Here is a 26,312-nt window from a genome sequence, read left to right as displayed (position 1 = left end):
AGCATTCAACATTTTAAATACTTTAGCATTACTATAGGGAACCATTTCAGCTTCAACTTACTTCAACACCATGCACCCATTTCTTGTTTGCATTTTACTAAAGAGAACACGACATATGTATGCGCATGCATGAGGATATTATGTTACAATCTTCTCCGTTTAAGTTATGACAATAGTGTTTCTTTTAAGAGGATATCTTTTATCTTGGTTAGGTCTCTCATGACCTATTTATGCCCTTATAAGCACATGTGTGTTACAATATCCTCAACTAGAATTTGGCAATAAACTTCGTATCCTTTTAGGTTATTAGGTTTTCCCTCACACAAATCACTTATGCTTGATGTGCCGCTCATGGCATTGAGGAGCACATTTATGACTAAGGTGTTGAATGTTTCTAAGTTGATGTGTTAATATCCTTTTTGGAGTGTTTCACCTTGATTTACAATTTTCCATCACCAATGTAATGCATTGCTAAAAATGTTTGTGTTACGATACAATGCATGTGCCAATATTACATTAGCATAGTTGCCCAAACAACACATGGAAGTTTGCTAATTGATTTAGAAAATAAGTGAATTAGATATACTCAAATGTGAATATGCTTTAATGAATGTGGCAACAAATCCAAGAAAGTCACGAGGGAGAAGTATACAATGTTTTATGAATCCTAGGAGTTATTTGCTAAATGCAAGAAGTTTATCCTCTTCTTATATAGCCACTACTTGAAATTCTACAATAGTCTAATCGTATATAGGTAGTGCGAAATCCATGAAGTGAGAGACACTCATTTGAACGTGACCAAGAAACTATTATAGATAAGCATTTTTTACAAAACTTTGTTAACTCTTTCTTCTCCGTTTATACTTCCTTTTCTATGACATTGGACAATTGAATAAACAATGATATGAATGGGAGAGGATTTGATACACACCATTTTAAGTGGAAATTGATGTACAATTGTATATGTATGTGTGAGGAACAAGCATAATCATAAATTAAACTATTATTTCCAATCTTGATTTAATAGTACACACACGAGTTCCATGTTAGAATGGAGCTTGGATGCTTGAACACACTACATGTTTTTTATTTTTTTATCTGTATATATCTTATAAGCAACATTTGATTTGACAACGGATTTCAAATAAATGTGAACATGATCCTCATTCGACAATTGTTATATGTCCCTTTCGAGAAATTTGGCCAATCTATTCTAAATAATTGGCAATATTAACCTCAAACACTAAGATTTAAAGCATTAAAACGAGGATTTGTATATTGACAACATTTGTCTAGAGCAACCACTTCCCTTTTGTAGTTCCAAATGAGTGAAACCTCATCAAACTAACTCTTTTTAGATGCTACTAATGTATATATAAATGAACTTCTCAATGTTTAGGGGATGTCAAACATACCATTTACGAAATTGCAGAAGCTGATTTGACACAAACCAACCAAACATGTTCTATTTCATCCCCAAAGGCTAGATTTGACTCATGGGACAAAGTGAAAGGTGCGTGGAACCTAGACTTGAGCCAACAATTCTAGTGTACGTATGTGTGTGTTAGAGAGAAAGCGAGAGAAAAAGTGGCTAATTCCATTCTTCATTCTAAGTGTCTATTTCTAGTTAAGTCTAACATACAAATTGTACTAGTTGTGACTTGAGTATCTTGGCAATCCCAAAATTTCCAGATTGTTGGCCAAGCAACAAACATGTCAGAGCATAGAATTGATCAATGGAATTTTTATATTAATAATAGACAGGAAAAATCGTAGTGTTTGAGGAGTGGAAACAAACTACCTAAGATTGTACAAATTTCCAAATACTAGAGAGGGAACAAATATGTAACAAAATGGAATTATGTCACTGATTTGCATGTAGAATTGGATGAGATGACATATGGAGATGATTACTGAAGGAAAGAACAAAGAAGAAGAAGATTGTTCGAACATTGATGCATTGCATTTTGAAACCGCGACGATAGTAGTTCTAGTAATAGTAGACCCTAGACATTGTTTAGACCCATGCTTTAACATTCTTTTTCTTTCTATGTATCTATCTTTATTTCCAAGATTTTTAGTGTATACTCATGAGGTTAATAGTTTGCCAAATGTACATTACACTCTAAAGAGAGGGTATGAGATTCTTCTACGATTCATCAAGGGTTCAAATCTCAAGATTCCACAAGGTTATGTAGAAAAGAAACTACTCTAAGTAGGGTAGGCTACCATGGCCTTACCACTTGACTTCCAACAACATATACAATGTATTATGTGTTATGGTCCGGCATGTCCATCGGCATAATCGATCCACCCATATTGTTGCTTTTCCTTCTCGGCTTCGCCTCGGCTAACATGGTCACCACATCCCTCATCGAAGGCCGATCCCTCGGGCATCGGCTCGTGCACAACAACGCAATCCTGAGCACTAGGAGCATCTCCTCTTGCACCATGCTACATGAGGCCCCCACATTTGCATCTAGCGCGTCCACGATGCCCGCCTTGCTCCTCACCTTGCCTCGGACCCACTCCACAATGTTCACCGCATCCCCAAACTCGGACTCGATCGGCCTCTTACCCGTTAGAAGCTCGAGTAGCACCACGCCAAAGCTATATATGTCAGTCTTTTCATCAACCTTGAGGGTGTATGCATATTCTGCAAGGTGTGAAACCATCAAAATTTAAACCTTAACATAGTGACCCTAGAAATAGTAGACACTAGATTCACCACCCTGAAGCTATAACACTTTTCAGTATATCTTTAAAACTAGGATGGTTAGTCACGATGGCATGGCATTGCACACAATGTTAATATAATACCTGGAGCTATATAGCCATAAGAACCCGCGATCATAGACATGGATTCGTTCGTACTTTCCACGAGCTTTGCCACGCCGAAATCCGCGACCCGAGCTTCCATATTGGAGTCTAGCAATATATTGTTCGATTTCACATCTCGGTGGACCACCAAAGGGAAGCAATCATGGTGAAGGTAGCAAAGCCCTTGCGCAATCCCGACCGCCACATTGTACCGCGTCACCCAATCGGCGAGTAGGATACAACCTCGGTCCTTCCCGTGAAGAGCATCGTGCAAGCTCCCGTTGGTCATATACTCGTAAATTAGCAAAGTGTCGACATTGTTGGAGCAATATCCCAACAGCCTCACAATGTTTCGGTGGCGTATGCTCCCGAGGAGGTCAACCTCAATCTCGAAACCTCGAGGCTCGACCAACTTGGAGCCCTTCGTTCCTTTGGTGCTTTTGATCTTGAGGCTCATCCATAGCTTCTTCACCGCGACGACCTCTCCGCTTGGCATAATGGCCCGATAGACTGTGCCTGTAGCCCCCCTCCCGACAATGTTCTCGTCTTTCAAAGCTCCTACGATGTCGTTGCTCGTGAATGCTAGCCTCTGGAATGCGGTGAGCCTCCACGGCCACTCGTCCACGTCTTCGGACGCGTCCTCGCTATCGTACCAACAACCGAACAACTTCATCCCAGCTCCGGATTGCTTGACTAGGCACCGGCCCCCAACCATTAGCACTAGTAGAGAAACCCCGAAAACACACCCGACTACCCACATCATGCCTAGGCTAGAGCTCCTCCTCCTCCTTCCGCCATCACTCCCCGGGTTTTCATCTGACCCATCGATGCACGAGTGGGGTAGCATCCCACCGCAAAGGTAAGGGTTCCCGACGAAAGAGCTCGAGCTAGCGGTCCGGAATATCCCCGCGAATGGCACTGGACCTGAAAGATTGTTATAGGAGACGTTGAACTCCTCGAGAGTTGTCAAGTTTTGGAATTGGTATGGTATGCCGCCGCTCAAAAGATTGCCGGAGAGGTCGAGCACCTCGAGGTTTTGCATACTCGCAAGCTCCTTCGGAATGGTTCCGGTAAGAAGGTTGTGTTGGAGCTCGACTTGGATGAGCTTCTCACAATTGCTTATGGTAGGGGGTATGTTTCCGGAGAGGTAATTGTCGGAGAGATCGAGCTGGGTGAGTGTGGTGCACGCGAACTCGAACTCGGGCGGTATAGTTCCGGTGAAGTTGTTCCCGCTCGCGATGAATGTCTGGATATTCGCGAGGTTCCATATGTCTACCGGCAGGTTGCCCGAGAGGTCGTTGAACGAGACATCCAAGTAATTGAGCACGGATGAGTTAGCTATGTCCGGTGGGATACTCCCCAAGAGGAAGTTGTGTTGAAACTCTAGCCGAGTGAGCTTCGGGAGAGATCCGAACCCCGTGGGGATCGGTCCGGTTAGTCGGTTGTTTTGCATTCGCACCCGGAGAAGAGACGGGCACCTCGCTATGCTCTCAGGGATGGGGCCGGACAGCCGATTTGAGAACATGATGAGCTTGGTGAGGTTGGAATGAAGGCACAAATCAGGCGGGATCGGGCCGTCGAAGAGATTAGAGGAGACGTCGAGCCATTGGAGGGGTGAAGCTCGGCCTAGCGTGGCTGGAAGAGGTCCGGAGAAAGAGTTATTCCATATCAAGAGGGTTAGGAGATTGGGCAAGTCTCCGATGCCTTGCGGGAGGGGTCCGTCGAGGTTGTTATACATCAAGCTCAACAATGTGAGGCTCCGGAGGCGGCCGAACTCGGCTGGGACGCTTCCCGAGAGGTTATTGACCGACAAGTCGAGGGACATGAGGGAGGACATTTGGCCGAGGTCGGGCGGGATGGGCCCGGTGAGGCTGTTCCGGTAGAGAAAGAGCGTGTTTAGAGACTTGAGCCGGCCAAACTCCGAGGGAATGGGGCCGGAGAGATTGGTACAACAAAGGTCCATGTAGAGGAGGTTAGTAAGGTTGCCCAATTCAGGTGGGATATGGCTACTAAACTTGTTGTACCCAATGACCATGTGTTGGAGTTGCGAGAGCATGCCGAGCTCAGGAGGGATGGGCCCAACAAGGAGGTTCCCCGAGAGGCCGAGGTACGTGAGGGAGGAGAGGCTACCGAGTTGAGGCGGGATGGGGCCTTGGAAGAAGCTACCGCCCAAGTCGAGGTGCCGGAGCTGGGGGAGCTGGGAGAATGCGGCCGGGATCGCGCCCGTGAAGTTGTTGCTATAGGCGGAGAAGAAGGAGAGGGCTGAGAGGGAGTCCGGTGAGATGGGTGGGAATTCAGCTTCGAAGTAGTTGCGGCTCAGGTCGAGAGACACGAGGCCCAGGATGTGGGAGAAAAGAGACGAAGGGAGCGGACCCGAGAGCGAGTTACAAGAGACATTGAAGGAGGTGAGCCAAGGGAGGCCCCGGAAGGCGGCATCGGAGAGGGTGCCCGATAAGTTGCGTTGTGAGAGGTCGAGGCCCGTGACCGAGGCGGACGTGTTGCAGGTCACGCCGGTCCACGCGCACGGGAATAATGTGGTGGCCGTGGTTGCGCTTGGGGGTTGCCAATCCGATAGGTGGCCGAACGGGTCATCGAAGCCGGCCTTGAGCTCGAGAAGGGCAGCGCCTTCCGTCGAGAGGCCGGTGCTGCGAACCACGGATACACTACTTGCCTCCATCAACATGTGTAGGAGTAGTAGGGTGATGTGAGGGATACATGCCTTCTTCTTCTTCATAGCAAGCAAGCTAAGCAAAGAGGACCCCAATCTTTGTTTTGCTTGAAACTAAAAGAGCATTCACTCCTTTTCTTTATATATGTGTGTGTGTGTTGAGTCACATTCAGTTGATTCAGCACATTCTTTCATTTAACTTTCATTGCCTATGTATGCACTTTGTGCCCATGTATAATTTGTATTTTTATATTGCATATTGTACCATGTATTTTATATTGTATTTTATTGCATTGCATATAGTATGTGGCTTGTATATCGAGTATGTATTTATATATTGTATTGTATTGCATTGCATATAGTATGTGTCTTGTATATTGAGTATCCATTTTATATTGTATTGTATTCCATTGCATATAGAATGTGTCTTTTATATTGAGTGTAGTATTGTGCGTCTTACACTGTGTATATATATTGAGTGTATGTGGGTGCGCACACGAGCACGCACACGCGAGAGCATGCATCTCTTTGATTGATATGATTACATGCTTGGTTCGCTCATCTTTTGTTTCCTCGTACAGTCTCTTCAAGTTTTTGAACATTTAGAGGCTTGATTATCTAATTTGGACTCCTTGTGCACACCCATTTCAAACACATGCTTTTGTCCTCTCTTCGTCACGTGCTTAACTGCTAAGTTTAATGAGAATAGGAGTATCAACATTGAATTGATCAGGTGTACCACGTACTTGCCCATGCTTGTTCTCTTCATATGTATACTGGGAGTATTAGTAATGATGTAAGTGTAAATTTTGAACTTAAACTCTACTTGTAAACGATCCCCTAAAACTATCAACTATTCGCATTCTAAGCCCTTCTATAATAAAATTCAAACCATAACACTTTGTATTAGGTAATGTATATGCTTTCCATCCTCACTTGTAGTTTTAACACAAAATACTAATAAACTATAAACTCCACACTCTAAAGGAGGTCAAGAAAAAGAGAAACTTGTAGTTTTGAGCTGACTTGTTTAAATTAGAGGCACTTGTTTCATGGCAAAAAGGTTAATACGATTTACTTATTTTGCAATAATAATTAGCTATGAATCGTCATTTAAATAAATTTATGTTGTTCAAACATTGTTGTTGAAAAATGCAAACCCAAGTCTGGCTTTCTTGTTGACATTCCCAAAGTTCACTTTCTTAGACCAACTAGAAAATCCTTGTTCAGACATGGCATTTCAATATAGTCCACACTTTCAAAAAAAGGTGTTTCTGTGTGTCTTATGTTTGTGCCCATGTATTGAACTTTGTCATGGCATTGACTCTAAGGAACGCACAAAGGAATACTCATATGGTTCCTCAAACCATGGATGCACACAATATTGAAATGAAACTTGTTTTCCATGGTCATCATTCGCCTATGACACAAATTTAGCATTGTGCCATAATTGGTAGTAGAGAGTTACTCTATCATGGGTATAACTTGATAGACTTAATAAAGACAACCTCAATGAACAAATAATGAAAAACAAATAGTCTATCAGGCCCCTTTTTCCACCTATATTATAGGTTATGGCTATTTGCATCTAAAGATGCAATAATGTTTTCACTCCCTAAGGGTTCCTATTGTGTATTGCAATAGGTATGGGCAATGTTACTAGAATATTAATACTTTGTGATGAACAGATCATTAAGTGTCAAATTCTACTTTCCATATATCCTATCTTGTACTTTACAATCTTTACTCCGGACATAAGGCTTTTGTAATATATATTGCTTCATGCATCGTATTTTTAAGACTTGAATGGAGTATTTCTTACAGACGACAATAAAGCATGTGTCTCAAAAGTTCACAAAACATACTCTCAAATCACAGTAAGATGAATGTCAAACTTGATGTGATTACGACATATAAGGTATATGTTGCTTTGTTTCGCTTCATGGAATAATATTGAAAGACCCTATCCATAAAGGCATAGATCTCATCGTTTCAAGTGCTCCATTTGAAGCCAATTATTATCTTCCATGTTTGTTTTAGGCATCAAAAAAAATGTTGAAAGATGATTAACATTCTCGTTATGATGCTGTGAATATATGCTTGAAATCACATCCATATAGGGAATTTTGATTTGTTCCTATAATAGGAAATGAAATTTTTCTATTGTTGTCTTGCTCTTGTTACTTTTTGCAATTTTTTAGTAAGGTTCAAGTACCTCTCTTTTTTTCCAGAGAAATTATTGTTGTCCTCTTAGGATATATGATTATTTATTACGATGTTATTTACGGTCAGAAATACATTTGTAACGTACATGAAGTTTTATTGTAGGCAAGAACTTAGAAACACATATATATATATATATATAGGCCCGATTCAGTTTCAAAATTTGGGCCTTCAATCTTGAAACCAAACTGGACCATTTACGCATAAAAAAGTCCATTTTAAGAACTACCAACCCATTAAAACCAAACCCTTGAAGGAAAAGTTGAAACAAACCTAACCATTTCATCATTATTTAACTTAACCATTTGTGTCAATTTAGTTAAACAATTAAACAAAAAAACATAAAATTGAAAAAGCATCTAAGTTAAATAGATTAAAATATTAAACAAAAAACCTATGAATCAATCCATTAGTGAAACAAAAAAATGTTAAACAAAGAACTTAGTGGTGAACGTTCTTGTTTGATTCCATGGATATATCTTGAGAACAAAGAGACATGATTATTGTATTATGTATCCTTTTGGGACCAATGATGTAACTTGTGTGCTATGTTACAAAAAACATCGATAGTTTTTTTTTTCCATAAAAAATATCCTCCATTGGTATTAAAATAGTCCACATTACAAATTACAATGAATATTGCATTTGAATGTGGTTGCATCAAGTTTTAAACCCGATTTCAGCAAACATTTGAAACATTGGACAACCATATGTCCATCATGGTTCATTGCATTCCAATATGCAATGTCCCTTGCAGATAGAGCATTGAAAATATTTTGTACTTCTTTGATGCTGCCACATTTGCCATATGCATCTAAAAGCATGTTGCTTACTAGGATCTAAAAAAAATTACCTTATAAAATTCATCCAAATGTATTGCATAATCGAAGGCAAGCTTTGCAAGCTTTATATTTCCCAATCTTTGACAAGAACCCAATAGTGTTGCCCACGTTGGGAGATAGTCTGAAGTTGGAATGTTCTCTATCAATACTATTGAATGCTCAGACAATCCAAGCCAACCAAAAAGATCAACCATGGATGTGTAATGCTTTGAAGTCACCACTATAAACATCGATAGTATTTATTAGGACATGCTTCATATAGATGGGAATAAGGCATGAAAGTATGTACTACTTTACAATGATGACAAATTGGTTGATATGTTGGATAAGCTTGACTCTTCCCTTAGGACGGAAAGGAAGTGCCCAAGTATGAATCAAATGTGTGACCATGTAGAGTGAATTGGTACCAATACGGTTTCAACTTAACTAGTTTGGGCTTCTCCAAACCAAATCAGTTAAGCCTTAATCGGTTTGGAAGTTTTCAAACTTGAACCAAACAGGTTAAAGTTTAACCAATTTGACCAAATCTTTAGCCTTAACCGGTTTGGCCTAGCTTGAGCATGAACCGCCAAATGATTTAACGACTCAGTTTAGGCTTGAGTCGAGCCGTTGCGGACTCTTAATATACATAGTCTCACACTTTTACAATACAGTGTTTCTTTCCATAGTACATTATTATAGCATAAAGAACTATGAAAACCAAGTTTTATATACCTCTTGAGTTGATCATATTATGCAATCATTTTTTGTTTTGCCCATGGTTGTAGCCCTTGTTAGGTCTCATCTTCTATTCCATTCAAAATAATTGTCTTTAATACGTAATGGTCAATAGGTTTCCTTTGGTGACAATGTTCAAATGACAACACATTTTGGATGAGACATGTTTTTACAAAATAGTGAATGAGAATACCATGCACAAATTCGTTGCATGCCTAGTTGTTACCCATCTGACATAACTATAATGTGCAAGGTGTCCGCACAACAAAACATCTAGTTCAGCTACAAGATAACTACGTTAATTGATAGTTATCCCATGGTTATTCTTATTAGGAAGTGCACTACCAAAGAAGAAGAATATACTTTGTACATTGACATCCTACATTTACAAGGTAACTAAACTAATTGATAGTTATTCTTATTAGGGAGGGTTGAATTACATATATACCTTGCTTACCAAGATCCTATATTTACAAGGTAACTAAGCCAATTTATTCTTATTAGGGATTGAACTATTAGAGAAGAAGTATATTGAGATTCAATGTGTATGAATGAGGCCTTTTTCTACCCCAATGTATCAAGACATGGAGAAAACGTTGGAGCTCACACTTCACACATAAATTATATTACATATGTTGCATCTAACTACAAATGCATATTTTTGCCGAACGGGAAAGCTCACATGTCAATGCATGTTAGAGTCTATCATGTTATCTGCCATCCTAACAAATGCTTCCATTTAATATAGCTCACACTCACTATGATGTCAAAGTGGATGTTTTTCTTTTTCTTTTTTTTTCTAAACAATATATCCTTCCATTAGTTTTAAAAAGCATATCTACTACAAAATACAACCCAGTTATTTCACAAAAATGAGAGATGAATTGGGAGATATATAGCCACCACTATGTGACTTTCAACATACATGCTTGACATCAATGCATATCCTACTATTGTATCAGGATCCAATTTCATAGCTTCATTTGAGCACAATTTCCCCCTATCTATATTGTCAAAGCATGTACATGCCTTCACTATTCCGCACATACCCAGAAATCATTACGTCGTAAGACACCACATGTCGACTATGCTACAAGACAGTGAATGTTTCTTCCAAGTTTCCACATCTAAAATACATGCACATATTGTACGCCATGGTTGTGCAAAGCTGAAAAACCTTTATTATTCCGCACATACCACTAATGCTTGAATGAGTCCACCACAGTTGGTATGCATATCCACCAATGCATTGCCAACCATAAAATTATTCCTTAACAATGGCTTGACATTGCAATGATCCAAGATGATTCAATGCTTCTTCATCTTGCCCATATAATTTGAATATTTCCTTCTGAATGCATACATGAGTGCCATATAAGAGCATACTCCCCGCACCCATTGTCAGTGTATCCCGAATAGAGTCTCTTTGACCACAATGATGTCAAAGGGGATGTTGGGGCACAAGTGATGAAAGTAGTCGACTATGCATTTTTCCCTAAACAAGTTCATGAGTCTTAGTATCACACCCTCTAATACATTGTTATGCCTTTGCTTAGATTTGATTACTCCTTCCACACATCTTTGATTGCAACATTTATCAACAATGTTCTTGAATGTCGAGAGTCACCACTCCCTCCTTTCACATGTATTACATGAAAATGTATTATTTTTTGTTTCATAGGTCATATTTGACCTCCAAAGACGATAATAAAAATTGTGTGTGTGTATCTGAGTAACAATCAACGACGGTTCGGTTCGGTTTGAGAGTGTCAAAACCAAACCGTTAAAAATTTTTGAAACCTGGACCAAACCTCGAAATCGTTAAAAAAATTTCAAACCATTAAAACCGGGGTCTCATGGTTCGGTTTCGGTTTTCAACTTGCATCAAAATTTTTAAATTTAAAACATTTTATTATTTTAAATTTTCAAAATTTTAAAGATTTTCCTAAAATGTGAGAATAAGGCTTGAAAATGAAAAGATAGTTTTAAAACAATTTTTTTTAATTTTAAAAAAAATATTTAAAAATTTTAAAAAAATAAATGACCGTTAAACCGAACCGAACTGTTTAAAAAACCTAAACTGAACCGAACCGTTGCACCATTGGAGATGGAAGCCCTTATGGCCCCACCCCACATCTATCTATTTTAATATCTCCATAGTTATATGCATTTGTCATTAACTCTTAATTTTGATAAGTATTAATAATTACACCCTAAAATTAAAATAAGTGTATATATTAATCTAAGATTCTATAAGTTAGGTGACTAATGAAGTGCAACAACCTACATTAAAAGAAAAATAATGCCATTTGCTAAATACATTTGGGTTATTGTGTAAAAACTTTGGGCATCATTAACTAGGATATTTTTGTCACCCTTTCAATGGATGTTCACACAAGAAGCAAAAGCTTTACCTTCCCCGTACTTTAAGGCATGGTTTGACTGTCTTAGGTATTGGGGCCTATGGTACATATGGAGAATATGAAATGTGTTATTAGTTCATGGTTTCCTGGAGTTACACAATAGGTGTGTTGGCAACAATGAAAAATGCCTTTTACATGGGACAATGTCCTTCAAACTTTGGGTAGTTTACTTTATTATAGTAGTAAGGACAATAGGGCCTTTATCTTTATTGTTTTCATATATACACCACTTTTGCAACGATATTAGGAAAGTCATTTCCCAACTTTAAATTTTGATTGTGGGGTAAAGATGACCCCTCGTATTAGTGGTTATTGTTCTTATAAAGTGCTAATGAATTTTGGGTTATGCCATAACCATAATGCTTTCTTGTTGGATGGAAACACGAATTTGTCCAACGTGTGCACCGTTTGCAAGGACTATTGAATGAGGAATTTGAGACATTGTCTTAGGAATGTCTTTATCCTTTAGCATGGTTGAATTGTGTTATGTATAAACAATTGCAAAGTCCACATGTGATGTGATCATCCTAGGATAGAATGTTAACCTACTATTATATTATTGTACATTTACATGGAGTGAGAGTGAGATTGTGATTGTACTATCATCATCAGAGATGAAATTGACCTATGGAGCAAAGTGAATCACTTTTACCCAATGGGTGTGCAGTTGATTAGTGAGTGTCAATGCTCAAGAATTTGACTCATTAATGTCAATCTTGAAGATGAACATTGTGACTAAAAGGAAACAAGGGTAAGGATGTTTGGGGTTGAAAATGTGGGGAAAGCAAACTTGAATGTGATCGAAGCTCGAACTCACAAACGTTTGGTGCCAACTTTGAATTGGCGATGCCTTGTTTCACATAGAAGAGAATGTTAGCTCAGTTAATTGGAAGAAATTATGTGGATGGTACACAATGGCATGGGCTCAATTATGTATGAGATAGAGGGAGAGTATCATCGTATGAGGTCAAATATAAATTGTAAGTCAATAAAGCCTCTCCTAGGTAGGAGGTAATGCACAAACCACTAAGCCAATGAACACCCAATAATTCTTCTTTACAAAAAGTATCCTATAAGTATATTATATTGACATGACAATAACCTTTTTTAATGGACTTATTGGTATATTCACTCGAACCACGCAACCTTGCTTCCATAGTTCTGAAGTCGGAGAAATGGTTACATAAGGGAAGGTCATAATTGTCATGTTTTAAGACCTAGAGAATAAATTAGGATGTGTCACCATTTATATGTGAAGCTCAACAAACTAATGAATTGTCTTGTTTAACATGAACTCTCCCTCATACCCATGACCACTTTTCTTGCATCATGACCTCAGTTGATAAACATTTGAAATGTAACACATAAGAATTCAATTTCTTTAGTTCTCAATTGGAGAGCTTGTCTTAAAACAAGATATTTGCATCTTTTAAGGCACAATTGTATTGTGTTGCAGAATGCATACTTTTGATGCTACTTTCTCGAGCATAACACCAATGGCATAAGCTTATTTTTGTTTGTTTTAATACCTATAGGATTGTGAACATAAAGGACTCATCTCCAATCGATGATGACCCACACAAAAAGGTCTTTTTATATACGATAAGTATTAAACGGACATGGAGTTTATGGATGACACATGAATGTTTTGTATCGATGTGTAAAGAAAGTGTTCCATCGATAGTTGTTTAGTAGTATCGAAGAGAGGGAAGCAAGGCCATGATGAGAAGAGACCATTGCATATGTGTTGGTGGCGGTGGTAAAAAAAGGGGCTAAAAAAAACCGAAGTAGTAGATTGACCCGGTCTTTTTTATTTTAGAAATAAAAAATAGTAGATTTTTTTATTATTTAGAATAATGTAATTTAAAAAATAAATTAATCCATATATTTATTTTATTAATTGTGTATTATTTTATTTATGATTTAAGATCATATGAAATTTGAAACCCATTATTTTGTGTTTGAGAGCAACGTTTCAAGTGACACCTAAGTTTGCTTGTTTGCCTTGACGTGTTGTATACCCTTAAACACCTCATCAACTCTATCGTGCAACTCCACCGTACCCAATCAATATCTTGGGTTCAATCAACACTTCAGGTGAAACCTAAGCGTATTTACCTTGGCCTAGTACACACCCTTGAACAACACATCAACCCTATCTCACACTCTTAGCAAAACCAATCAATCTCTTGGATTTGATCGTCTTTAAAGCCTGTCATATTTTATGCTTGGCATAAGATAGGTCTAGTTTTTATTTTCTCTGAGAAAAAAATAACTAAATAGGTTGGCAACAACCACTTCCTTTTTCTAGGATATACTTGGTGAGGATTCATATGCATGAGGTACACAATTGCAGGGTGTAGACATGTTTTGTATTATCTTGAACTAATTCATGGGGCCGAATATTAGATTGGCTTCAAGTGCTAATGGTTGGCTAATTAATCTTTCTTAAGGTTTTTACAATATCCCTTATACATTTCACTAAAATAGTAAAGGGGAACTACTAACATTGATGATAAATGAATATGGCACATAAATCAATTGGTGTACCTCCCCATTGACAATAGACCAGTTTTACTCACTCAATATGGACCTTTGTTGCATATATAAGGCCCCACACATTCATTATGGAGCCAATGAAAGATGAATTTGATTTTTGAGGTCGTCCTTAGTGGTAGTGAGTGTGGACATCAATGCATACAAATTAGTTTACATTTTCAAAACATTAAGTTGCTTACTATTATGTCAACAACTACATGCATTGATATGTGTACACCATAGAAAAACGTCTCTAATGATTCATTAGGCTTTCAAATCTTGTAAGTTAATCCATCCATTTCACAAGTCAAACCCTCTATTTCATGAATGCGTATGGTTTGTCTTCCCATTCTTTATCATGCTTCATCAATTATCTAGCCATATTTCTCATTATTAGAAGGCCTCGATCCTCTTCCTTTCCTAGTAAATCTCCATGTCTCTCACTCTCATAACTCTCACCCAACTCCCAAGTCAAATAACACGCTTTGTTGCATACATGATATACTTCACTTGGATCTCCCATTACCTGTACCCATTGCCCAAAAACATCTCAATCATCTTGCCAACTTTTTTTGTCGCATGACCTTCACTCACTCCCCCGTGGACACAATAATTCTAATGATATATGATGAACTTTATTGTAACATGACAATTCTGATATTTTGTAGACAAATTACAGACTTGCTCTTCAATGTTCAATCAAAGGATCCACTAACTCAAAAATTCCCTCTTGGAAAAAGTAAAACTTTCATTGCCTTACATGAAGGGGCACAATCTCTCTCGAAAGCACCAAAATTGAGGCCCACTAGTTTTAAAATTGAAGAGTTTTCGAAAGGATTGATTCATTTTAAAATGTGCCCCCTTCTAGACTAAGCAAATTGTATATGTCCTCACTAACCAATTGGAGTTTCAATTGGATGCCATTCTCAATGGTCATTAGGCATACATATTTTCAAAATAGTGTGCTCTCAAGTTGAATGGCAATTCAAATGAAAAGCTACATGCTACTAAGGATATACAAATTATCATCAAGACACAATTATGCCTTCTTGAACTGTAAATTGACTAACTAGGATATGTTTGCAAATAACGTATATTGCAGACAAAGTAAATATAATATCATGGAAAATGGAACACTTAAGAGAAAAAACCATGCCATCTATGCCATGAATGTTCAATCCTCATTTGCACCCTCATCGAACCAAAACTAGGTGATCGGAACCTTACAACATAGCCGGATCATGAGATCGATGTGTCTCGAATGAAAATAGATGTTTTGAAGAACTCCCAAAGGAAGGGACACATGTTTATATCTCGAAATGAAAATACAATAAGTTATAATTAAACTAGAAGATTGGTTAACTCGTGCACTTGTCATAGTTTGTTTACTACACATGTTTCCTACTTCTTTCGAGGGGGAAGGCAATATAGAGGAGGAATTTCGATATGTGTAATATATGACATTTTTAACAACATGGGATGTGCAGAGCCCTCGACACGATTGTTTGTAGCCCAGGAAAAACTAAAATATAACCTCCATGTAGATTTCAACAATTCATCACCAATTGTTTTTATCAATGTGAAATGTGCACTATCCATGTTGATGCTATGAAGATCCATTCGCAAATAATGACAATGTAGTTGCCGTAAATTGGACCACTCTAGAAAAGAAAACCACACTCCTTAACTATGCTTTTTAGACACTAGAAAACTTTGTCCATAGTCCAAACTTAGAGAGAGGAGAGGTTTCAACGAATGAAGTATAAATTTTATGCATAGTTCCATTCTTAATCAAATACATAAGTTGTTGAGAGCAGTAATCTTTTTAATGAAATATGTGCCAAATGCTTTTTCATAAAATGAAATGGTACCAAAGGTAACTTGTTACTATATGTCTTTTGTTTTTACAAGATACTGACACGACCTTATATTATTGAAAGATACTCTTGGGTTTTCTTGGGCGGGATAATCTTATTAAGAGATGCAAACTTAACAATACAATTCAGAGAATATGTTGCATTAATATTGTTAGGGTTTTATCGGGTCTATTAGAAGAAATATTCACTATTGAGTAAAAATGCATATACATGTGTTGTCCTCAGGCGTAGTAAAAATGGCTTTACCACGAATACGTTCGATCATGTGAAAATCTCTCATGTCAAGACAAAGGTACAATTACAATATATTTGAAATGAAGAAGTTGATCTAGAAGCAAGGCATCGATGGGTGTGTGATCACACCAAAACTCTTTGATCATGTGGGTGGGAAAATGCGCTAACTTTAGAGCACACAAATCAACCATCTCATGGAGACATGCAATGCTATCAATAGATTTTTCTTTCACATTGATCCATTATCTTGCTTGGGTTTTATGGAAGAACGCATGCCATACTTTTCCCATCTCCAACAAAGTAGACAACCTACCCTTACTTCTAGGAAAGCTAGTTGTCGAAACATATTTATAAAGCTCCTAACGTTGCTTCATTGGCAATACTCTCCATTGCATTTCTCGAACATTGCCAAAATTTGTAATTTTACATTGTTAATATTGTCTCCCCTATCTTGGTACTTGTGTAAAATACATAACGCTTTCACACAAAACTTGACATGTCCTAGACCACCCTATTGGAGGATCAGCCAACACAATCTATTTGGATTGATCAACATTCATATACATGGAACAAAATTGCCCAACTCACAAGTAATAATAAGACCAATTACTCAATTTCACAACATTTTATGTCAACCCTTTTTTTTGCTCATTCATCATGATCTCCTTTTTCCTTTACACAAGTATTTCAAGGTTCTTTTTTTAGTCTTTTGCTTCTTGTTTTACACGTGCCATAGTTATACCATGTATTCACAAATACTTGCAAACTAAGCAATTGGGAATTGATCACAAACTCTTCATTCACAAACGAGGACATAGTGCTTCGTAGCCATTGACAACTACCTAATGTGCCCTTGCTCATTACTTCTCAATAATCGAGCTCAATCATGTTATGTTTCAATATATGTCACAATTTACATGGATTTCATCCAATGACGATAAATAAACTAGTGAAATAGTTATCATATTAATAATGAGAACAAGTATTGCTACATTGCTCTTCAAATGGCACTTTCAAGAGTGCCTTAATGAACATCATTATTAGTAATGGGAACTTAAGAGAGGCATGTTTTTTATTATTGACTATGGGGACTAATTGTTCCAAGGCCCATTGTGAGCCGTGACATAAAGAGTGAGAGTGAGAATTGTGGGGAGGGGGAGGGGGAGGGGGATATTTCACCCTAAAAGTTCAAATATCACCTATAAGAACAAAGCAAAACATTTGTATGTGTTGTGCACAGAGTTTATACATGACTCTCAATGGCCAAGTATTTTGTTAATGAAGGTTGCAATTGAGAGTGCACATTATGATTATTTGAGAGGTAAATTTGGGTAGAGATAGGTCAAGGTTGAAAATGTACGGAAAGAGAACTCAAGGTTGGTCAAAGGTGGATCATTGTAGAAGAATGTCATACTTAGACTTGTGAACTCCACAAACAATCCTACAATCCTCTCCATTCCTTTATCTCAACAAGAAGTAATTTAACATCAAGAAGTTGAACACATACATGGTGTTTGTAAGAAAATGCTCTTGCAAAATTTCAAAATCCTTGGAAGTGCATTGAGGAACTCCGATGCCCAATCCTCAACCCAATCAGAACTCATGTCACAAAAGTTTAGATGCATTTCTCTATGAGCACAACATTTCATTTCTCCTTTATTGCACACTTTCCGAACACATAGTACCCTAGTCATTTTTCATTTCAAAATGATTAGAGGCACACCCATTCCATTTACTACAAGAAAAAGAGATGCAAAGAGAAAACTAGATTCAAGGAGAAATGCATTTAACTACCCATTTGTAATGGCATCTAGTAGGAGCACGTTGTAATTGGTTCGGAATGATACCCAAGAAATTGACATGCATGATTCGAATTATGAAGGGCTCAAAAAGGTATTTCTATCAAACATGTTACGGTTAGCATGTAGATTGACATGAATAGTTAACCTTGGGAGCATTTTTATTGCACAAAGGACTTACTTACTACATACTTGTAAGATGGACAAATTTTGGGATGATTGTAAAGAAGCAATCAAGCTTGACAACTCTAATCAAGGTGCGCATGTCTAACCCGGATCATGTAGGAAGATTCTAAAATATTGAGTGCTTGGTCTTTTTGGGCCAAGTTAACATTTCTAATATTTTGTTCTTTCTAGCATTCGCCTTTTGCCCATTTTAATTAGCTTTCAAGCTTGTTTCAATCCACTATCTTTTCATTGTATATTGGTGCTACGTGATTCCAAATCTTCAAAATAAAAAGAAAATTCAAATCACAGCATGCTTCTTGGTTTTTATATAGTAACGATTGAAAATTAGTAGGGAATTCATGGAGATAGGACATTATTTTCTGAAGGTTGTGCAGTCAATCAATCAAATGTCGTGATTTACTACACTTTCTAATTCTACTTTCACAATTCACCTCATTTGCACCAAAACTTTTGTAATGGGCTTCAAATTGCCAAGGGCCACCCATAATATTGCGCGATTTGACATAACCATGTGCCCGAAATACCATCATCCATGTGTCCAATGGCTATCAACACTCTTTAAGAATTGAAGAAACATTCCATGTACATCACTTGCAAGTTACATGTGCATTAGTTTTCATAAAATGTTGTAATCATTCCAAGCCCCATACATTAACATCGAGGCTACCCTGCATGAGCCAAACTTATAAGGAGGCCATGCATCCTTATATTTTTCATGCTCTTATTAATTGCAATGTTTCTAACTTTGGTATAGTAATCCAAACTTCAAAACCTTACGATGGTAAGAGACTTTTCGACAACCACCTTACATTCCCATTTGCTAAACATGATCAAATGTGCATTATGTGTCGTTCAAATACTTAACCAATTTTGATAACAAAAATTGATCAGCTATCAACATGGCTCATATACTGACTATGGACACAATAAAGAGGCTAGATAGTCTCAACATGACTTCAAAGGTGTAACACTTTATTCCACTATTGAACCCTTCATATGACTCTAATAGAGCTGAAACACAAAACTTGTAATGTGCATCAAAAAATCAAAAGCCTCCCCTATCACTGCACCAATCCAAGCCTAGTTCCTCGATGAATTCAAAAATCTTATTTTGTCTCTTACTTATCTCTCACTTCAAAGTTTGGTGGGGATGTTTTATAGAAGTTGAATATCCCATGCATCAAGTTAGGGTTTCTCACTAAATAACGACACACATTAAAGACCCTTTAACAAGCCAAACATTATGCCCAAGTTCTTGATTGGTAAAAATGGTTCAAGGTCAAAATAGATGAAAGAAATATGAAGGCTTAACATCTAATTCCCTTATTGTGATGTTTATGCATTTTTTCTCAATGATGAACCAAATTCTACCATTTATCACCACGGAGTACAAAATAGTGCTCCTAACTTATCTTATAATCAACAACTTTTAAGACGGCAAGACTTCGATCCTCAAAAGTGTACATTGTTCCATTGTTCTTACCTCCTTTTTTTCTGAGCTTGAGGATAATTTCCTGGAAACAAGGACATGTGATAAGCACATGGTTTGTGAGACATATCACTCATTCTTTATCCAAATGCAAGATTTCAATAAGTCGCATGTTGTTATGTCATGAATCAAATAGCACAAATGGCATGGTAAGCCAAGAGAATCAAGGCTTCATAGATTTTGTCATGTTTAACTTACAACAAGTGATTGTTACACATGTATTAGTGCAACCATTCACACAATGGTTATCATGATTAAACATCAGCAAATATAATCAGCTTGCATGATGATTACTACTTGGCACAATTCAACTCCCTATGATGACTAAATATAAGTGAGGCTTGCAACCATAATGCTCATTCAATCATCCCAAAATAACTTTGATCTTCATTATTTCAACAAATTCCCTTCTCCCTCTTGAGCAATTACATGGTAAATTTATGCCCCTCATTATCGCTTATAAGTGCTATTTGAGCAATCATTTGGTCAATTCGTCCATGTTTTTTAATGATGTGGTGCATCAACAATTATATCACCAATTCATTGCCAAGAATATATCAATTTAAGGCTTTTGGAACCACAACGCAAGCAATGAACTCTTGCCTCGTTTTGAGTAGCTGCTGTTAGTTACAAGGCCCATTTTGGCACAGGGTACAAAAGTATGATTGGAAACAAGCTCCATTGGATTTCTTACCTCATGAGTTTTCAGGGATAGTTACAAAGCCCCTTTTGGTGCAGCGTGCAACACTCCATTCAGTATGCTTGGAAACAAGGACCTATGCTTAGGGCATGGTTGGTAAAAGATCTCTCTCAGTCCTCACACAATTACAAGATCTGAGGAAGTCAAGTGCTAATGTGAATGGAAACTCGTTATGTCACGACATGGATAGAATGCATGGCATGCCAGCATGGTAAGGCATGAAAATCAATCTCTTGCATGCTTATGTGTTGAGATCCAATATCACATGGTTTTTCAAGAGTTGCCATGCTTTGCTCAAGACAACAGGGTATTAGTCCAACAAATGACAATGAGTATGATGTGTTGAAACATCAATGATAAATGGTGTGCCCTGCTATTACTGATTGTCATGCTCCAACCCCCAGCTTGAGTAAGACTTACACAAATCAAGCGAGGATTGTAGCCACATTGTTCAATTGTCCCAATACTCTTAGGTTTTCATTATTTATCCAAATGCCCTTGCTCAACCCTCTCGTGAGGAACAATTATGTTATATGATCAATTTATTCCCTTTTCCTCGATGACGTGTGCTTATTGAGCAATTATACAGCCAATTCATCACCATGACTAGTTGAAGATGTCAAAATTAACCTCTAAAGTGATGAAACAGAATAGTCTTCAACAAGTGGATCCTTTAAAGCAGTTTATCAAGAAAGGCTTGCATTTCTGTGGTTTTGAAGAACCACTTGGCATCCAAAGTACTTCCAGAAAATCCTAGTCCTGACTCCTCCATGTAACAGAGCTTCACCTTCAGCAATGAATCAAAAGTTCTGCACGTTGCATATCAACAATGAATCAAAAGTTCTTCGAGAAATAAACATTAGTCATTCATTTTATTTAACACAAGAATCACCTTCATTAATTTGTTTTTTTCAACAAGAAATACAGAAAAAATTTGAAGCCCATATTTCTCCTATGTCTACATGCATATATAGAATGCTATGGCTGTAGGTACAAAAAACAAAAATCAAAATGTTGAATACATATTTTCAAATAGTAATAGACAATGTCGATTTTTGCACCTTCAGAGCATGGGGACATTGATTAACCATAACCCTTTTAATATTCATCAACATGTAAGTAGTGTAATTTTTCAGGAACAAGGGGAGACGATGAATGTGGATACACTTACGCCACTCGGCCTTTCTCTTGAGGAAGCAGAAATGCAAAGAACAACCAAACGCCCTCGGATGTTGGGCTTCAAAACAACTCGACGTGTAGTAGAAACAATTAAGAAGATAAGGGAGGGAACATGAGCTACACCGACTAGAAGCTATGGTTGGGGTACCTTCTACATTGGAACCACAGGGGGCCACATCCAAATCGAAACCATTTGACCTCCCACTTCTTTTCGAGAGACCTAGATGGAAATGAAACTAGGCCTAGTATAAAGCCATTTCATTGTAGAACATGTTTGTTATTTTACTAGAACTATTTAGCTTAAGCTCTATTTTTATTTTTATTTTCGATGAATGGGTAAATATCCCATTTTGTTGTAAACCAATTGTCTCAAGGGCCAATTTTGGCCTTAGAAGACGTTAATATTTCTTTCTTCACACAAACGAAACTATACAATCGTTGAAGATACTAAACAACAAGTACGAGACAAGGAGAACGGATTCCTTTGAACATGAAGCAAGTGTAGAGAGTAAGGCCCAACACAAAGAACCAGAATGCAAACTGATTGAAAGTTGATGCTATGTCAGCACACAAACAAAACTATAGCATCCTTGGATTAGAGATACAACCAAAGTATCAGCAACAGTGCTAGCTATTGGAGAAAGTCAGCACATGTCCTTGCAAGAATTGTTTCCAGAGTCTTTCAATATACATGTAAGGGTGTCCTGTGATATTAGAAGCAATCATGTGAGTTAATGGAACAGGGGCAATGCCAATCCAGACTGGCCAAGGAAGGGGGGAAAGAGTGCCTATTATATGTGGTCCTATTTCTAAACATCTAGACGAACTCAATGCCAGTTGGAGCTCGACTGCAACATTCAAAAAGGGTTACAATAGATCAGGCAATAGCCATTTGGCATGCATGTCTGAACCATGCCATCCTCACCCTTGTTATCAATAAATCAAGGCCATTGACACCAAACAATTTTTATCCTTCTTAATCCTATTCACAATATCATGCATGCTTCTATTCCTTGTTGTTTGTAAACCCTTTATAAAGGTGGAGATTAAGATTCCTTTAACAAGTTGTGGGAATGCCATCATTAAATGCAAGGAATCAGTCAACTTCATCATTCAATGAAGAACTGGTGTCAAATAATGGTTTGAAGTGGCATCAATGTCTATATGATATTAGTATGGGGTTCACATATGGAATCCAGACCCAATGTCATGATATACGAACCTATGTCCCAATGGATTTGTAGTCATTTATGGCACAAACTCAATGTTATACCTGATAAATTCATGCGAGAAACAAACACAGATTAGTTATATGAATGGCATCCCAAACACCTGGTCTTACATCTGCTTGGGCAGGGATGGAACAGGGACATCAAGGCTAAAGCTTTCCCTGGAGACTATATTGTCACTCAGTTTTTTTTTATTCTTCAAAGACACCAGATTCTGTTGACTTTGTTTAAAGCTCATACAGATTTTTTTCACATCGTCGGTCCTTTTACTTGTTTGCTAACATTTGTCCTAGAGGTGGGTCACTTTGAAAGTACACCCACTTGTGTAGCCCTTGATTAACTTGCTATATGATTAGTGATGGAGCTAAAGAAAATTGTGATGTTCCTTTGTGCTTGTATTGTTGTCCTTCAACAACTTCCCTCTTTGTCTATTCATTTCTAGCAAGAAAAATCTCAAGCATCTTTGGTCTTTGTATTCCATTACCTTATTGAGTGAGCCAAAGCCTTGTTTGACGAGGCAGTGGTATCTCCTTCTTATTTCATAAAAAACGATACAATGGAAGACATCATATTCCTCTAATTCCACATCCCAATGGGACACTTGACAAATCTGTTCTTCAATACATTTTCATACATATCTGCCTATCACAATTTCTTAGTTGATGTGAAGATACCCTATCATTTTGCGGAACGCATGACATAAATGCATACCTGATTGTGAATCTATTATATGACATGTGTAAATATAGAGGCATTGTGGGGCTAATCCACATTCTTTCATTATCCAACTTAATCGTATCAATTTGGATCACTCTAATATTTTCCACGTTGGTCATGTTCAAGTGTGGATAATCCAAGCTATATTGGAACCGGGGTAGTTCAATTATATTTATGCCATTTGATTGGAACCAATTTTGCCTTTCAGCATACCAACAATGGTTATCTCCATATTCTGTTAGCTATTTTGATAACAAAAATGGCTATTTTGAGTACCCTTATTTTGGAACTCCCAAATCCATTGAACACCAATCACTGGACTAGTCACTGATCAGAAATAAACAAAAGCCAATCTTGAGTACCTTGCGACACACATATCGTGTCCAAGTGATCCCCTGTAGGAGGCTTTCTCCCCTCCAAAATCTTCTTATTATCGATTTATTCACAAACGAAACTCAAACAATAGAACCTCTGATGTATTCTTAAGAGTGTAACTAGCTATTCGAAGAGAAAGAATTAAAAAATACCTGCAGCTCATAACTAGAGGTGAACCTGCAGCTCTATCATTTGCAATCATCGCAGTTAACATCCTTCCTTACATGATGAGGACGACATTAGAGATAATCATGAGGGGCTCATGCAATTTTGGTTCCTTCTCGAAACCTTCGGTACCACTTCAGATGAACACCACAAAAACTGTGTCCTTCCTCTCTGTTCCATGATAATTACAGACCGGTCATGGCCATCATGACCAGTTTTTTTTAATTGTATGGATGGGTAAGACAGTTCTTCTCCATGGTTGCTTAGGGTTTCTGTCTGTCCACAAAGAAGGAGAGACGTATGCACAGTTGTGTGTGTTAATTGTCTTTTAAGAGCTCTCCGAGCCCGGTTTGGTTTGAAAAAGACCGAACCTCGAATCCGCGGCTTAACGGTTTAAACGGTTAGGTTAGGTTCGAGTTTTTTTAACGGTTCGGTTCGGTTTCAAGAGTTAAAAACCAAGGTTTAACGGTTTTTTTTATTTCAAAAACAAATTTAAAGAAATTTAAACAAACTTGTTTTTAAATAATCTTTTCATTTTCATGCCTTATTTTCACATTTTGGGGAAATTTTAAAAATTTTAAAAATTTAAATTTTGACCTAAGCTGAAAACTGAAACCGAACCACGAAACCGCGGTTTACCGGTTTAATGGCTTAACGGTTTGAGTTGTTTTTAATGGTTCGGTTCGGTTCAAGTTTCAACATCTGTAGAGTCTAAACAATTCAGTTTGGACCTTCTCAAACCGAACCGAACCGTTGCCGATTGTTACCTAGCGCGGCACCTCTAGTAATGGCCCGAGACATATGAATGGCCTTTTATTCGTCAATTGGCGAGGGGTTTCTGGGACTGTGGGCCATCATGCCCCCCGTGTGCATAGGAAATTGTTATTGCATGATCTATATGTAACTTGTTTTGTTATGATCTAGTTGGGTGCCCATTCGTCATCCTGTGCTTCATTGACTTGTAGCATGAATGGGAGTGATAAGGCCAAAGAAAGTTGTGATTGCTCTTTGCCTATGAGCCCGTCTGGTTGTGTTATACATGACCTTCGACAACTTTTCCGTGTGCCTCTCGAGTTCTAGGAAGAAAAGCCCCTTCCATTTATCATTCGTTCTATATCTACCTTTACATATACAAAAGACCCCTCCAATTATCATTTATGGTCTCTGCTTCATCCATAGAATCTTTGGATTTATAGAAGGACACACAATACATTTATGGCACAACTTGCGTTTCTAACAAACTTTTGCAGCACTATTTCCCTTTTTAGGATTTAGCTTTACAAAATCAACTCTAATCAACCTTCTAGCTTACAAAAACCTCATTTATGTTACCTAGAAGCTTAATCATATTCTACTAGCAAGTTTCCTATTCTAGGTTTCCCTTTGCCAAAATTACCCTATTATTACTAGGTTCAATCATAGATGTTTTTTATTGTTGAAAAGACATCTATGTTTACACAAATTTCATACTTAGTCTCGGACCCTCTCGGTTTAGGTTTTTATCTTTAGTTTAAAAACCATAAATTTCAATAGATGGAAGCTTCAAATTAACGTGAATGATCTCTATGTTTATGAGATGTGCAAAGCACATAACACATTTCTACTTAAATGTTTCCTTTTTTAGTTGTAGTTGTATCATAGTCATCCCAGCTTCAACCATCAAAATTGCTCCTTTATTTACATGGTTTGAAAGTTCTTTTTCTACTAAAATAGTTGTCATCTTGGTTTCCTTTTACAAAATTCTCAACACAACAAACTATTCTCGTCTAGGTTTCCGTTTACAAAATTCTTGACCCATCAAACACAACAATTCTTTCTAGGTTGAAGGAAACAATGGATTTAGGGTATTGCTTAACCACACCAACCGCTTTTGAGCAAAGGATAAGTGATAGACACAAAACCCCATTGGTGTTCCATACCACGTCGTTGAGATTGTCATGTGGAAGGAGATATCTAATCCCCTTTATATAATGTAACTGCTCTTGCGTGTTCCCACATGTCCTAGGTTCCAACTATGGGTTATCTAATGTTTGAAGATGATCATTTCCTCACCTATTATGCCCTTAAATCCATTCAAATTATCCCTAATTAGTAGGGTTGGTTCTTATAAGGCTATGCAGCTTGTAAC

At 37.6% G+C, this 26,312-nt stretch overlaps 1 protein-coding gene and 1 long non-coding RNA gene across 3 annotated transcripts; both read right to left on the bottom strand.

Annotated features, from left to right (window-relative positions):
• Nucleotides 1-1,733: 1,733 nt before the first annotated feature.
• LOC147865610 (uncharacterized) lies at nucleotides 1,734-5,581 on the bottom strand. The gene is made up of 2 exons (XM_087318464.1): nucleotides 2,821-5,581; nucleotides 1,734-2,656 (listed from the first exon to the last, which is right to left on the bottom strand). Exons 1-2 carry the CDS (start codon nucleotides 5,552-5,554, stop codon nucleotides 2,271-2,273), a joined length of 3,120 nt encoding a protein of 1,039 aa, XP_087174590.1. The 5' UTR covers nucleotides 5,555-5,581; the 3' UTR covers nucleotides 1,734-2,270.
• Nucleotides 5,582-20,183: 14,602 nt separating this feature from the next.
• Nucleotides 20,184-24,456, bottom strand: LOC147865609 (uncharacterized). Of its 2 annotated transcripts, none has more exons than XR_015529670.1 (2): nucleotides 24,172-24,456; nucleotides 20,184-21,328 (listed from the first exon to the last, which is right to left on the bottom strand). It is a non-coding gene; the product is annotated as an uncharacterized LOC147865609 (long non-coding RNA). The 2 variants fall into 2 exon arrangements; XR_015529671.1 differs by lacking the exon at nucleotides 24,172-24,456 and adding an exon at nucleotides 21,412-21,580.
• Nucleotides 24,457-26,312: the final 1,856 nt, after the last annotated feature.

This window comes from Azolla caroliniana, unplaced genomic scaffold (genome assembly GCF_043228905.1).
Source record: "Azolla caroliniana isolate FFs.n. ecotype wild unplaced genomic scaffold, voAzoCaro1.0.p SCAF_4, whole genome shotgun sequence".
NCBI classification, from domain to species: domain Eukaryota; kingdom Viridiplantae; phylum Streptophyta; class Polypodiopsida; order Salviniales; family Salviniaceae; genus Azolla; species Azolla caroliniana.
This window is presented reverse-complemented; position numbering and strand designations above follow the sequence as displayed.

Excerpts from the sequence above, each read along its gene's own strand:
- LOC147865610 (XM_087318464.1), bottom strand. The coding sequence starts at position 5,554 with ATGAAGAAGAAGAAGGCATGTATCCCTCACATCACCCTACTACTCCTA. Across the intron at positions 2,657-2,820 it reads TTATGGCTATATAGCTCCAG|AATATGCATACACCCTCAAG; the intron begins GTATTATATTAA and ends CACACCTTGCAG.